Here is a 16155-nt window from a genome sequence, read left to right on the forward strand (position 1 = left end):
GACAAATTAACTAGGATATCGTCATTTTGCCAACGGTTATCGACAAAATAATCCATTAATTCGAATGAATTATCACTTGTGTTTCGGCAAACAATTAAAATACAAATTTGCCAACTATTCCGAACATTTGTGCATTGCTAATATTTCCGCAATGCACCGTTCAGTTCCACCATTTAATTTTCAAGATGACTTGTCAAGTCATGTAGTTTAAGTCTGAAGTCAAGTATTTCCCAAGTTTTTGGCAAGAAAGTCACAAGTCCTAAAAATGGCAACCAGCCTAACTCGAGTCAAGTAAGCCATATGACTTGATTCCCAGCCTTGTCTCCTGTTTACACAATGTATAAAAAAAATTAGAAGACCTGGATATGTTACAATTCATAGGCCAAGCGTGTGAAATAGGCGTGCACACACACACACACACTCCGTATAAGCACAACAGCACATTCGGTACACCTCCATGAATCCAAGACATAAGGTCTTGACATTTTCAAGTCAGGATGAGACGAAAATAGGAAGGGGGACATGAGCTTGGCAGATGAGGCTCAGTCAGTGAGTCAGTGGTCTGATAAAATAAATAGGCTGAGTCAGTGGACTGAAAGTAGAAGATTGTGTGTGTATGTAATCTTGTTTTTGAACATAGTGGGGCCAACATTTCGGGATTTAACAGAGTTGTGGGGCCCACCCGTCCATTTTGAAGGTCAAGACTTGGGGGTAGGCAATCATTTTTTATGGTTGGGGTTAGGGCAAGCGGCTAGGAAATGCATTATGTCAATGAGAGGGCCCCACAAAGATAGTAAAACAAACTTGCGTGTGTGTGCGTGCGTGCGTGCGTGCGTGCGTGCGTGTGCTTGTGTGTAGATTGCTTTGTGGTCATGTGGAACATAACAAAGAGAGGCTCACAGAGGTGATGTTGCCAGGTTTTTAGTGGTGTAGTGCTCCAGTGCTGCAGGTGGTCAACACTATAAACCCAGCATGGGGGGAAAAAAAGTCATAATGGACAATGAACGTAATTGCAATAGCGTTTGAAAATAATAATTGAAAACAATCTAAATGGAAGAAAAAGGTTTTAGTAATCATTATTAGCGGCACTAATACTGTAGTGGTTCACTCACCAGCTCACGTACGACCCTAAAAGGATAAATGCTATAGAAAATGGATAATTATATGATTTGTATTCATTTGATTCATACGGTGTGTACTGTAGCCTATGTGTCAGTTTACATTGAATGCTCTCCCTATTAAAAGTATATCATTGACCTCTCTAAGATTCTCACGTTGTGACATAATGCAATAGCATCCAATAACTCAAAAGTGATGCAGGGAAAATACATGAACGCCATTTCAAATGTAATGTAATACTGTCCTCTTGTGGTGATGTAAGATCTGGACCCAGAGTGCAACAAGTTTTAATAATAATCGTACATTAAAAAATTTTAAATCTTATGAACATTCCTACTTTTGTGAAAGAGAATTCATTGGAATCATCACCACTTTCCTGAGTTAGCATAAAACATAAATAAATACATACAACATTCATACGTTAACAGAATGAAAGAGTGAAAAACTATAATGTGTTAAGAAAAAATAAATAGTAAAATAAACAAAATACAATCAAATTAAATAGTAGTTCGTTAACATACAAAAACCTGCATGCAGAAACAATGAAGTGGTAAGAAAAATCAAGTCAAATAATAAATGTCGGTCAGTCACTCACACAAATAGTACAAAACGTACACGAATACGAATACATAAAAAATAAATGGTACTGTATACAGTACATAAAATAAAGCTTACGTTCCACACCCGGAAGTCAAACGTCGTACGCGATGACGTCACTTTCCTGTGCGGGGCGCGAATGCTTGGAGCGTAAACTGCGGAGAGCCATTCCAAGCGAAGGAGGTGTGTTTTCTGGACGCAATGCCACTTTAGAGCATGTAGTTACGAACCGTGGCTATTTTTCTTATTTCGTGGAATGCGTTGACGTGTCGGCAGCCCTGAGCTGGCACTTTTTGTTTGTTTTTGCTAGCGTAACCCAACCATACGTACGTTAATATTGATAGCTAGCTTACCGACAAGACTAATTTGTGAGCGTGAGGTTAGCCCGGTACAAAAGTACAGTAGTTTATACTCGAATACGGACAGGTATTGGGGCCCTAAAACGTCTACAAAGCCGTCCAAAGTTTTGAGGTAAATATTTGTTGACTCTTGTTGTCATTTACCATTACCTCTGACCTGTTAACGGTTCGTTGTAAATGCTTTGAACGAACCCACTGCTATTCGTGTAGCCTAAAATGTGAGGTCTTTCCCTCAAAATGACTCAAAAAGTTAGTAAAATGGGGCAGAAAAGTTGATGCCTTACAGTTGCTATAAGTTTATATACTAGTTACAAAAAATTGGGGGTTGCAGGTGAAATTTCACTAAATGCACTATAACCTTAACGGGTGAACTTAATTTGACCTTTGATTCATGAATACGTAGGTCGCCCGGCCCTACCACAATGTGGACAAATCAATGGCATTTCTGTAGAATTGAAATTTTAAACAGTGCGTGCAGGTCTTGCTGTTCTTGTCAAATTAAGTGGATCTTCTTGACACTGGTGTCACTATATTTGAAAGGTTCTCACTTTTATGTCCCTAATAGCTGGTTAGGAAAGTTAGACAAATGCAACTTGCAAATGCAAAACTTAAAAAAATAAAATAAAAAAAACAGCTCTCCAAGAAAACTTACTTTTTTTGTGTGTGCCTGTTGTAGAACGCAAACATGTCCAAAATAGACAAGATGAGCATCCTGGGGGTGCGAAGCTTTGGGATCGAGGATAAAGACAAACAAGTGATCTCGTTCTTCACGCCCCTTACGGTTCTGGTTGGTCCCAATGGAGCAGGCAAAACGGTACAAGAACTTCCACAGACCCTGTAGAGAACCAAGATAATATATTGGAACCAAAATGAGTTGTATATGTTATGTTTTTCAGACCATTATTGAGTGCCTCAAGTATGCAACTGCAGGAGAACTTCCTCCAGGTTCTAAAGGAGGTGCTTTTGTCCATGACCCAAAGGTAAATTGTATTTGAAATTAGGACACTGTTATGAAGTGTGTGGGTCAAAGTTAAACTTAGGCCAATGGAATGAAAAATGTTTATGATAACAATTTATTTAAAAAAATTATGTATATTATGTGCATTACCACTTATATTTTTTGTTGTTAATAGTTTTGCAATGCAAGCCAGATAAATGCTCGTCCTCACTCCCACCCTAAATTCTAATGTGAGCTTTGATTAACATGTGATTCTAGGATGCCCACGAGACGGACGTGCGAGCGCAGATTCGACTTCTGTTCTCTGATGTCAACGGGGAGAAAGTCACCATCCATCGTTCCATGTCTTGCACCCAGAAAGCGAAGAATTACTCCTTTAAAAGCTTAGAGCAGGTTATCACTCGGATAAAGTAAGTCTAACGTTTTTAAGCTCCTGGCTCCTTTTTTTTGTTTTTGTTTTTTTGTGGTACCTCGAAGGAGGCCCGTAATTCACTCTGTGACACTGGTTCATGTATTCATCCAGGGATGGGGAAAAGGTGAGCTTGTCATCCAAGTGTGGCGAGCTGGACCGTGAAATGATTTCCGCACTCGGCGTATCCAAGCCCGTGTTGAATCACGTCATATTCTGCCATCAAGAAGATTCCAACTGGCCGCTTAGTGAGGGCAAGGCGCTCAAAGAAAAGTTTGATTCCATCTTCGCTGCAACCAAGTAAAAGCCAACTCATTTGCACTTTTTTCTTCTTCCTCTCAAGTCCAGTAGATTTGTATCTGACGTTCTCATCACCTTCAAGGTACATCAAAGCTCTGGACACGATGCGTCAGTTGCGTCTCAAGCAGAACAACACTGTGAGAGAGTGCCAAGTGGAGTTGCGCTTCTTGAAGCAGAACAAGGAGAAAGCCCAGCAGATTAGAGAGCTTGTTGCAAACAAGGAGGCTCAGCTGATGGCCTCCAAGGACAACATCCAGCTGATTGAAAGCCAAATCGATCCACTGGAAGTGTGTGCTGTTGCAGAGTTGGATTTGTATCAAAGACAGTGATAAAATGCTATATCAAGTAAGTGATGTATTCATTTATTTTGTCAGAATCGGCTGGCAGACATCGACTTGAAACTGGGTAAGGTGATGAAGCTGGACAATGACATTAAGGCTCTGGACAGTAGGAAGAAGCAGATGGAGGAGGACAATAAGGAGCTTGAGGAAACGATGGAACAGGTGCATGATACAGATGCTTCACATAACCATAAAATATATACTCACCTGACACTTTATTACATACACCAGTAAAGATCAATAAAAAAAAGTAATCATTCAAAATACTCTAGAGCAGCCTCGAGCTTGTCGTCCGTATTGGCTTGCAGGTGTTCCAGGGTTCGACTGAGCAGCTGCAGGAGGGTTACCAGAACCACCAGAGAACAGTGAGGGAGAAGGAACGCAGGCTGACCGACTGCCAGAAGGAGCTGGAGCGAGCCGGCAGGGAGTGTCAGAGACTCAACAGGGTCAAGTCCGATCTCCTGGTGGAACAAGGTACACCGTCACATGCTATTGACACATGACCATTCATTTTCATTTGAGTACACAGATAAAAACAACAATAGTTTGGTTTATGAAAGAGTGGACAAAAATGTAAAAGATAAAAATCCGTGTCCTCTGGCCTTCCCAGGACGTCTCCAGCTAGAGTCTGACCGTCAGACACAAAACATCAAGAACCGTGACACTCAGGTGAGAGCAAAACTCATAGCCAAACACATCGGTCCTCAATGTTTTTGAAAGGAAAAGCATAACGCTAATTGTTTCTCCCAGGTACCAGTTCAAATGTCAGGTGGGGATTGGGACAGTGCTCTCTTAATCAAACTATTGAAAGCATATCTTGACTGAATTTGGCTTTACTGTCGCAGGTCCGCTTATTGTCGACCCAACTGGAGGTGGAAGGTTACGACCGGCCGCCCTTCACTTTGCTTCAGCTCGGGAGCTTTCAACGTCACATCACTCAGAGACTGGAGCAGGAAAAACAGACAGTCGCTCAGGTTATGGTATGAAAAAGTCAAACCACTCAGGTCAGTTGATTGTTGAATTACATCGCGTCACCTGTCGTTCCTTAAACCAGGCAGACCTGCAGGAAAAGGAGCAACAGAAACAACAGTCAATTGATGAGATCAGGGATAAGAAGACGGGTCTGGAGAGTACAGTGGAGCTGAAGCGAGACCTGCAGGGAAAGAAGCAGCAAGAGCTCCGTAACGTCCGCACTGAGCTGCAGAGGCTGGAAGGTTCGTCCGGCAGAATGCAGGAGCTGGAAAACGAGCTGGCCAAAGCGGTAAGTTTGTCCGTGTTCCCATGGTTGGCATAAAAAACAGCAACAAAATCTTGGAACAGGCATTCAAGCTAATTTGTTGTATTTTCAGGAGCGTGAGCTGCAGAGCACCCTCCAGACGTGCAACGTAGAGGAGCTGAAGGGGGAGGTTGTGGAGCTCCAGAGAGAAAAGGCAGAGCTGGACCGCACACAGAGGCAGCTGGACCAAGAGATGGGAGTGCTCAACATGCACACCACTTCACGCACACAGATGGACATGTTGACTAAGGACAAGGTGGTGTTTTGAATGCATGCGTGGGCTCGTCTTCCTGCATGTCTGCTGTTTCCCCTCATAACATTATTTATTTATTTTTTTGGTCCTGTAGAAAGAGAAAGAGGAGCAGGTACGCAAGATCAAGTCACGTCACAGTGACGATCTGGTGTCACTACTGGGCCACTTCCCCAACAAAAGAGAGCTGGACGACTGGCTTTACGCCAAGTCAAAGGAAATAAACAGCACCAGGGACAAACTGGCCAAAATCAAGTGTGTTATCTCATTATAGCAGCACTCACGTATGCATTGGAACCTTCAAAGTTGAAAACCTAAAACTTCTACAAATTGGACTTTATCCAAAATTTCATGACATGACAAAGGATTTGCATTTGCTTTGCTATAATAGCACAGAAAGATTTATTTTGTCCATTAAAAACTTTTTTTTTTTAATTGAAAATGAACGTGGAAGTCAACCAGTTTTGTTGTTACACTTTGGAGGTTCCGCGATGCTATGTTTTGGCCATGTTACTGAACCTTACTTGTCATGACAAATCTGTTGCGATATCACAACTCGCAGTAAGGACCTGGCTTCCAGCGAGCAAAATAAGAGCCACATTGCTGCCGAGCTACGTAAAAAGGAGGGGCAGTTAACCAATGATGAAGAAAAGTTCTTCAACGTGTGCGGCAGTCAAGATCTGGAGCAGGACCTCAGCAAAGTGCAGGAGGACCTGGAAAAAATTTCCAAACAAAGAGGTTGCCGTTTGCACCAATAGTCACACTTAAGCAAAGAAATTGCAGAGTTAGATTAGTTGTACCTTTATTTTTCCAAGCCATGCTCGCTGGAGCTACTGCCGTCTATACCCAGTTCATCAGCCAGCTGACCGAGGAAAGCGAGCCCTGCTGCCCCGTCTGCCAGCGGACTTTCCCGGCCGAGCCCGACCTACAGGAGGTCATCAGTGACATGCAGTCCAAACTGCGTCTGGTTCCAGACAAGCTGAAAAACACGGAGCAGGACCTGAAGAGAAAAGAGAGGAGGCGAGATGAGATGATGACTCTAAGACCAGTCAGGTATAAGACCTCAACTATAGCTCTTTTGCCAGCAATACAAGTAGTAGTTTATCACTAACCTACAGTGGTACTGTAAACATAAAGGCACGATTATGGTCAATAATATTATGCAAAAAAAAATGTGTAGTACATGAATGTAAAACAATTATATAAAAAAACAGATTGTATGGTGGTAACTTGGCATGACTTTAATACATTGCATATCAGCAGAAAGGCAGTGATTGCAAGTAAAATGTTATGGCCATTAAGTGATTTTCTTCATCTTTTGGTTTACCTGAAAAAGAGGAATGGTTTAGTCCACTAGATGGCACAAGATTATCATGAAACGGCTCGAGAAATACAAACAATATCTTGAAAAACAAATAACTGAGTTAGACTGGAAGCTCTCAAATCAAATACAATCTGTCCTGTGAAGCTGGGTGGTAAAATTTGCAGAAAAAAATACCATGGGAAATCATGTAAGTTGAATTAATTAGTTGCAGGGTCATAAAACCTTTGACTGTATGGACAATGTTTTAGGTAACATTTTGACATCAATATCGTTAATTGATATTTCTGTTCACATACTTAGCTTTAGTCTTTTTAGGCATACCGTATTTAAAAAGAAAAAGGAAAAAAGCTCTTCCAAACTTCAACACATTTACATGTGTGGTATGTTCAGCAAAATCACACTAAAATGTTTACCCGTCCCCACAGGCAGTCCATTGTGCAGTTACAGGAGAAGGAGTTGCCTGAGCTGAAAAATCGACTGCAGAGTGTGAACAGAGACATCGAGAGGCTAAAAAGTGATGTGGAGGAGCAGGAGACTCTGCTTGCCATGCTGATGTCAGAGGAGGAAACCGCCAAGGCCTGTCAGCAGGACATCGCTCTCATGGACAGATTCCTGGTACTATTCTCCTGTTTGCCACTACGATCATATCAATGGACTTGGCTCCTGACAATTCAGAATTGTTGTTCTTTGTAGATGGATCTGAAGGAAGTGGAGAGGAAAATAGCTCAGAACGCAACCAAACTCCAGGGAGTAGACTTGACCAGAACCGTCCAACAAGTCAGTCAGGAGAAGCAGGAGACTCAGCTCAAGTTAGATACCAGTAAGATGATGTTAGCTAGCTCCGTTTTTTGTTTTTTTTTCAATCATTAATTGAGCCAAGGCACGTATTTTACAATCACAAAGCACACCAGCAAACACAAAATTGTGAATGAATGAATAGTTCAGCTCCATACGTAACACAGAAACAAAAACAAACATCCTTTTAAACAAATCAATTAATAACCAAGAAAGAAATAGGCTGAAGCACCAGGATTATTATTGCCTATCCTATACAGTCCCATGAATCACAACGGAGCAAAAATAAATACTACACTCACATTATAATTCCTAAATGATTTACGTTTTATCAATGCTTTTATTAGAGCTTCATGGCATTTTCCCTGCGTAGCGTCCAGCAAGATGGAGCTGAAACGTAAACTGATCCAAGACCAGCAGGATCAAATTCAGGTGCTGAAGAGTTGTGTGAACGAGACCAAAGCGGAGAAACTCCAGCTGAGCAGCGACATGCAGAAGCAGCAGCAGCTGGAGGAGCAGTGTGTCGATTTCACCGCTAAGATTCAGGCCTTAACCAGGGACATCCGGGTACTTTCATCATCTTTCCGCAATTGTCCTGTCTTTTGTTTTTCAGTTGAATGCCAGGCTTTGCAGGAAAAAACACTAAATGTCGCGTTGTCGCCACGACCAGGAGGCGAAGGAGCAGCTGTCTCCGTTGTCCTCCACCTTGAATAAGATGCAGCAGGAGAAACAGGAGCTGATAGAACGTAAAAGGCAGAAGCAGGAGGAAGGACAGGAGAAGGTGGACGCATGTTAAACCCACAAGTCGACACCCACATGTTATTCTATCTTCATGAAATTATGTTAATCTACTTTACGCTTTGTCAACGACAGATCAACGCGATCAAAGACAAAGTAAAGACCATCACCACCATGGAAAGGGACATCAACAAGTATCTTGAAGAAGGCAAACATGAATACAAGGAGGTATAATTTGTTCAATCTTGCGTCCAGTAAAGTGACACATGGTCCTCAAATTTTCAAGGTAAAGACACTCAAAACATTTTGTATTAGGTTTAAGCAAACCTATGACGTGTTGTTGCAGCAAAAAGAGTCTGAACTTCAAGAAACCAACACGCTGCTCCATGAGGCCGAACGACACAAAGAGAAGATCAGCAAAGATATGGGAAACGTCCGTCAGGACATAGACACTCAGAAGGTAAACACGTCTGTGGTTGTCCAAGAGTGATTCCTAACGTTTATTGAGCAAAGGCACATATTTAAACATCGCATTTGACGTATTAAATAAGAAATGGCGCACCACCCAAAAAAAGGCACAAAAAGTACATAGCCTATAGCGGTGCCTTGAGAAATGGGAATGAACTTGTTAATTTTTGTATAAATGCACTGTGCTTGGGGAATCACTTGAGTTTAGGTGTAACGTGTATTTTTTCACATTGCAGGTGCAAGAGCGCTGGTTACAGGACAACCTGACCTTAAGAAAGCGGGTTGAAGAGCTTAAAGAGGTTGTGGCTAAGCGGGAGGCCCTTTGCAAAGACATAGGCAACATGCAAGTGATGCAGCTACGCCAGTAAGAGCCCTACATCCACGGATAAGTTGCTCTTAGTTGCTCTTCACCTGCATTTGTGCTCGTGCAGAGAACGACGTGAAGCCGAGCGCAAGTTGGAGGACCTGAAGAAGAACCGCAGCATAGCACTCGGTCGCCAGAAAGGCTTCGAGGAGGAGTTGCTGCATCACAAGTGAGCGACGCGAGGATACCGAGCTCGCCGTCGATCGTCACGGCCCATATTGCCCTTGACCTCTCCGGATGGTTCACTTTCAGGAAAGAGCTGCGAGAAGATCAGTACCACAAAGCCGACGAGCTCTATAAAAACAAGATGATCATAATGCGTACGACGGAGCTGGTCATCAAAGACCTGGATCTCTACTACAAAGCCCTCGATCAGTGAGTAAAAGACGTCATGGAATACGGTGATGAAATCATATATGTCGTGTGGTGTAGCCAGCGTTGACCGAAACGCGGCGGGGGTTTATGGCAGTGGTCTGACAAGAGTACAATCATGACAGACCACATTTGTCTTGTCGTTACATCCAGGCCTTTTTTCAGAAGAGAGGAAACATTTTCAAATGCCCCATTATATTTACATCATGTGCGTGCCCCACTTTAGCAATAGAAGTGTCATTCAATTTGCAGCAAGTGTAATTCAGACCCAGCAAACATAAAATTGAGGTTATATACCGTATGTTTCTTGGTCAAGTGTTTTGAAGTGGAGTGATCCCTGCCGCAAATAGAAAGAAAAAGTCATTCATGTCCTGTAATTGCCTGTAGATGCCACAAGATGGTGGCAAAACCAAAGTTTTGTCAAAATAAAACACCTAGACTCACTTCAACTCAGTTCCTTGGAACTAAGATGTCACAAAATGGCGACATAGCACTACTTGGTCTAAACGAAGCTCCCCAATTCACTTCAACATAGTTCATTAGCACCAAGATACCACCAAAGTTTGTACCAAACTTGTATTCTTTTGGTCTTTGCATAAAAACAGCAAATATGTTGCAAAAATGCTTGTTAAGTAATAATTACACCACCGTCGGCATGTATCCGTGTAACCTGACAGATCTTTTAAACTATAGAACTCAGCAGCTGTCTGAGCTTGAACAAAAATAATAACACTGGGCACAAGCAGCTGATAAATCTGTAAAAAAAAAAAAAAACCTGCGTAACAGGGACTTTATGGGGCTGTGTGTCGCTGTCAGGCAATCATAATGACAAAGTGAAACTGTGAGAGCGTTCTTTGCCTCGCGTCTGCATGGGTTGAGTCAGCTCTTTCGTCAGTATTATCAAGATGAAAAGCAAGTAGGTCTTGGCCACCTTCCAGCGGATGGGGGGGTGTGGCCCAGTTGCTGACTGTCATAGTGGTCTCACAATATGTCTCTTGCCAAAAATTGTACTCGACCCTCGACATCAAATGTTGTTAAAATAGCGACCGTCACATGGCACTTCATATTCAACAGAAAAAGGAAAATCACCGCCACCAATTCTTTTTCTTTTTTTTTTGTTTGTTTGTTTGGTCGGGAGTTACGTGCAACGAGTTCTCAAAAATATCGACACAACTTTTTGATACATTGTCCTCAAATAATACTCATGAATTATTTTTTATTTTATCTGTTCAAAACCAATTGTCAATAACTTGCTCATAGAGAATCAAAAACCCTTACTAAACATCTTTCTAGTGAGCAAATCAGTCAGCCAGATAAGAATTACTTTTCCTATTTCGTTATGACTCTCGTCTTCACTTGCCATATATGGGCACCGGAAGAAGGCGTTTGATTTCCACTTGATATATTTGACCACATTAGAGCCGATCATCAGTAGGTGAGTTTGACCAAACACTTCTCGTCACACAGGAAGACAACATGCAGTTAGCTGCAAATATCGCCCTTATCAACAACCTTTTTTACTGTTTATCAATATGACACAGATTACAATATCTTATGTTTTGGAATATTTTGACCCTTAATTAAACTTAAAAAAAAGAAATCCTGGTTGGGCCGCCTCCCACAAGAGTTTAGTAGCAATTTTGTTGCATCTAAAAGATAAACATTCAACAAATAAAACTCAGTTTGGCCAGGATATGAAATTAAAGCTCAGCTTTTTTTCGTTGCTTTTTTTTTGCACTGCTAATAATATTTGAACACTGTGATGCTTCAACATTTGTGTTAATTGATATGCTGTCTTTTTAGTGCACAATATTTTGCAGATATTACAACTCATTTTGTGTGCATTTTCTGCACACACAAAGAAGTAGCACGTTAATTCTATACGTTTACATCTCTTGTTTCCTTAGATAGTCATGGAATAAAAATGAAGATTGATTGATATCTAACAGATTTTTTGGTTAGTTTTTTTTTTTTCTATGAATAAGCACTTCTCTTTTTGATCCTTTCAGAACCATCATGAAGTTCCACAGTATGAAGATGGACGAAATCAACAAAATCATCAGAGACCTTTGGCGCAGCACCTACCGAGGACAAGGTAGATTGTTAGGCTTGTGCCTCATGTAAACAACAAAGGTACCGCAAAATTTCCACATCAGAAGACGCAACATTTATTTGCCTGCCAGCAATGCGTGATATTGTCGTAACTGTTGCATTCAAAACGAACGTTGGGTATTGAATTTCACACCATGGCATTGCAAAAAAAGGAAGAAAAGTATGTCATTGCATTGATATAAATAAAAAATATATATTAATGTACTTTTAAAATAGTTGTCAATTTAGTGACCTGACCCTCTTGAGGTCAAAGGTTCACTCTGATCCGTCCACATCTCGGTCGTCCTATCTTTCCAGACATCGAGTACGTGGAAATCCGCTCAGACGTGGATGAGAACTCGTCTGCTGGAGTGAGACGGAGGGTTTACAACTATCGAGTAGTCATGGTAAAAGGAGACACCGCTTTGGATATGAGGGGACGCTGCAGTGCTGGGCAGAAGGTACCTCTTCTTCTTCTTTTTCGTCTTTTTTTTTTTTTGCCTTGTGCACGGTGTTAAAGTTTGATTCCGTGTGCGCGCAGGTGCTGGCCTCTCTCATTATCCGTCTTGCCTTGGCGGAGACGTTCTGTCTGAATTGCGGAATCCTGGCACTGGATGAACCCACCACCAACCTGGACCGAGAAAACATTGAGTCTCTGGCACATGCCCTTGTCGAGTCAGTACACACACACACACACACACACCTTACTACAGGTTCCAATGTCAATTCGAGGCTCTGCCATATTTTTAAACACATCGAATGAAACATTAGAAGAACGATGTTAATGTAAGAAATTCTGTATAATAGGAGTGCTACGCTAATATTTTAATGGATCTTCTGCCAGAGGCAGTCGTCAACGATCATCTCAAGAGGAGTGCTCTTAACTAGTATTTTTGCACTGGATGATTAAAAACAAACTGTTCCAAATATATCCAATTTAGTATAATTTCAAACTCATCTTAGAATACTAGCTGTAAAAACAAATGGATTACAAATCATTTGATTTTGAACAAGTCTGTGTGTACACAACTTGTCTCAGTTGTGATGTATCACTTGAACATACTTTCTTGACACAGTGTGTACAGGGATTCGTCCTTGATGCTCACTTGTGCATTTTCTCACACATTGTAAACGACATTCGCGATGCCGGGCATCACGTATTTCAGCTATATTTGCCAACGTGATTGTGCCATTCAGAAGCGCTGGATAGTGGACTTGGTGTCTGCTGACTCTCGCTGGTTAGGTAAGCCTTCCTCAGTCAATACTGCCGTGCAAGAGAGAGAGAGCTACAGCGTACATTTCAAAGCACAATACACCACGGTTACTGCTTTACTGCTTCGAAAGGACCTTTGGCAGCATTTCAGAAAGAGCACAACACTGCAAATATGCGCAGGATTACTGTAGATCCCAACAGCAGCAATAGCAAAAGTTCGATATAACAGGAATATTCGTACTGATTCATCATTGTATCGTCCTTCCTTGATTGTAATTAGCTTTTCCTCCTTTCTGATCGCAACAGAATCATAAAGAGTCGCTCCCGCCAGCGCAACTTCCAGCTGCTGATCATCACGCACGACGAGGACTTTGTGGAGCTGCTGGGCCGCTCCAGTTACATCGAACACTTCTACCGCATCCGCAAGAACCAGGACCAGAACTCCGAGATCACCAAGTGCAGCATCAGCTCCCTCTCCTCCTATCTGCACTGAGCATACAGTAACAGTAACACCCCTTCAGTTTCATCATTACCCATTTGCTGTGCCATTAAGTGTTTGTTTATTAGAGAAGAAAACACCTGAGTATGCAAAGATCATTCGATGAATAAAAATTCAATGTTTTTGGTTTGGCTCATTTTTTAACCAAAAACAGAGACATTACAAGTTCTGCACTTCAAGTCCCTTAAGAAGGTGTTTGCAGGTCCTCAAAAAGTACTCAATACGTTTAGATTTTCCCAAACTAGTAGCATTTTAGAGCTGTCAAACGATAAAAAAATGTAATCAGATTAATCACATTTTAGAATTTTGATTAATCACGATTAATCGCTTAATAAAAAAAGGCAGCATTTTTTTCCCCGCCAAATTTGAAGACCGGTTATGTGTTCATTCTTTTGACATTTAATGTTATGAGGACGTCTTCAACATTTTTTGACCCACTGCACACGCTCATCCTCCTCTTTTTCTAGTCAGTTAATTACTTGCATAATTTAAAATTGGGGCAGAAATGACCCCAATCTTTTGACATGAACAAATATTTTAAATGTGATACGCACATTTAAACCTGTGCTAATTTAAATTTAGCCATCCGCTGTCACGCTAAAGGATAATCTATGGTCAAAATTAATCTGTGTTAATTCATAATTGATGCGATTATTTTTTGTGATTAATTAATTAACGCATTAACTTTGACAGCACTAATCATTTCATTAAGTGATTTGATACCCTTAATGTGACGCCAAGATGTTATTCCCCTTTAACTTAAACTTTTGCTTTAACAACTTGATTGCAATTCTAATAGTGGGAGGAGGTGGGAAAAAAAATATGCTCTGATGGTCATTTTTGAAAATTTTGACCTAACATGATGCACAAATTCAAAGAAACATATCTCATCTTGTTGGAAGCATAATCAAACAAATCTTATTTCCTGCGTACTGCCGTGAAGCTGCGTCACTTTTTGAAGGGGTGGGGTGCGAAGAGTATAAGTCGCCGTGCTCACCATTGAGGTGTCACAACGAGCTAGTAGCTGACAATTGAAGCGGTTTCTCAGTTGATTTTGACCAACGAGCGAAAATGATGGCGATGATGACAACGGCGCTCTTGATGATGGCCTTGCTGGGCCATCCTGCTGCAACCAAGCCCACTGACCAAAAACCCGTGCTTGCACTCAAACACGTCATCGACCTGTTCAATCGCAGCATGTCATTACCCAAGGTAAGCTGACCACATCATTCTTCAAAAACACGATATTGATGGTTCTTTTTTATTTCTATTTTTGTCTCTCAACAGGGGGACTTTGATAATTTGAGCGATCTGGCAGAAGGCCCCAGAAAATGTGGGGTGAGTGAATACTTTTTGATGTTGAGGTACATGGCAACACCGTTTGCGGGTTCCATTCTTAGCCCTTGTGACCATGTTGAAGTGTCCTTGAGCAAGACACTGAACCCTAATTTGCTCCCAGTGGACTTGGCAGCAGCCAGCTTTTGGGCACCATATCATGTTGATGAAGCATAGCGCTTTATTTGTCTTTTTTTTTATAAAAAAACAAAACAATTTTGCTCTGCCCCTGTAGGCCAAGTTCTTCTGCAAAGTTCACGAGCTCCTGGACGAGCACAAAGCGACAAAGGAGATTGCGATGTATCTAAACAAATACAATAAACAGAAAGAAGTAAGGAAACCTTGAAAGTGCCTTATTTGTTAATTTTTTTTGTGACGTACTGACCCTTCTCTCCTGTTGCAGTTTAAATGCAAAGAAGTGCTGAAGGAAGTGCGACCAACAGGCTACCAATACCAAATGGAACCTCTTAAAGAGCATATCATCGGATGCATCCGATACAAAATCATGCACACCCCGGTGAACACCACCACGCCTCCCACAAATGCAACCCAGCCGTCAATCTAGACGCACAGGTCATGTGGGGATTTTTTTTTTTTTTTTACATGATGGATGTTTTTCCGCTGTAATAAATGTGTTCACATGCCATCTCCCTGGTTTACAAAACAGCTACTGTAATTAATCAAATCTTCAAGCCTTGAAGTCGCTGCAGTCCCGATCATTGGAATTCATCTATTTATTATATACTGTGTATTTAAGTGGCATATTTAATGTATTGACACCAAATAAAAGAGAATAAATCGTATTGGCAACTCATGAAATGTGTACCTTTTTCTTGTAAAGTGGAGACTAGAGGTTATGAACATTTTTAACCATTTTCCCAACATTGTCACATATAGCAGAAGCCACGATCTGCAGAGAAGAGTCAGGAGAAGAATTTTCATGGCAATAATTATGCCACGGAACCGTAAAGACTTGTCAAATGAAAAAAAAAGTACAACAATCACATGACCAGACGTCCCTCCAAAAACGGGGACATTGATGGCGAGTGTATCAACGGGGGACTTTCATGGGGCATATGTCAATCGATATTAAACTTAGTCAGATGAGGGTTATAATCTCAAAAATCTCCACCGTACCCGAACATTAACCGCCAAACTCCCACCGTCTCGATTGTATCTGTCGTCTAAATCCTTTTATGCTTTGGTCACAAAATATATTTAAAGAACCGTTCATAGCATCGTTTTTATAGAGCAGCTCATCTGTTTATTAGCTACTTATGCACATGCGGGAAGCGCTAATCAAATATGAATAAGATCCATTTAAGTATTCAGCCCAGAAAGAAGTCT

The 16155-nt window shown here is 41.3% G+C and overlaps 2 protein-coding genes across 3 annotated transcripts; both read left to right on the forward strand.

Annotated features, from left to right (window-relative positions):
* The first annotated feature begins 1819 nt into the window (after nt 1-1819).
* On the forward strand, nt 1820-13596 carry rad50 (RAD50 homolog, double strand break repair protein). Of its 2 annotated transcripts, none has more exons than XM_086099154.1 (28): nt 1820-1899; nt 2752-2889; nt 2972-3055; nt 3292-3443; nt 3557-3742; nt 3825-4029; nt 4117-4245; nt 4392-4557; nt 4694-4752; nt 4929-5063; nt 5138-5344; nt 5433-5615; nt 5707-5864; nt 6172-6347; nt 6425-6662; nt 7359-7548; nt 7627-7753; nt 8102-8295; nt 8399-8509; nt 8602-8694; nt 8813-8926; nt 9171-9298; nt 9366-9467; nt 9551-9673; nt 11680-11765; nt 12080-12222; nt 12303-12436; nt 13281-13596. In XM_086099154.1, the coding sequence occupies exons 2-28, from the start codon at nt 2761-2763 to the stop codon at nt 13465-13467; spliced, it is 3939 nt and encodes a 1312-aa protein (XP_085955280.1). In that variant the 5' UTR covers nt 1820-1899; nt 2752-2760; the 3' UTR covers nt 13468-13596. The 2 variants fall into 2 exon arrangements, with proteins under 2 accessions (XP_085955280.1, XP_085955278.1); XM_086099152.1 differs by having other exon boundaries at nt 1837-2187.
* Nucleotides 13597-13751: 155 nt separating this feature from the next.
* LOC147160602 (uncharacterized) lies at nt 13752-15592 on the forward strand. Its single transcript, XM_086099155.1, has 4 exons — nt 13752-14685; nt 14761-14811; nt 15044-15139; nt 15212-15592. Exons 1-4 carry the CDS (start codon nt 14545-14547, stop codon nt 15371-15373), a joined length of 450 nt encoding a protein of 149 aa, XP_085955281.1. The 5' UTR covers nt 13752-14544; the 3' UTR covers nt 15374-15592.
* The last annotated feature ends 563 nt before the right edge of the window (nt 15593-16155 follow it).

Source organism: Leptonotus elevatus, chromosome 16 (genome assembly GCF_054856555.1).
Source record: "Leptonotus elevatus isolate MCC_2025b chromosome 16, RoL_Lele_1.0, whole genome shotgun sequence".
Lineage (NCBI taxonomy): Eukaryota > Metazoa > Chordata > Actinopteri > Syngnathiformes > Syngnathidae > Leptonotus > Leptonotus elevatus.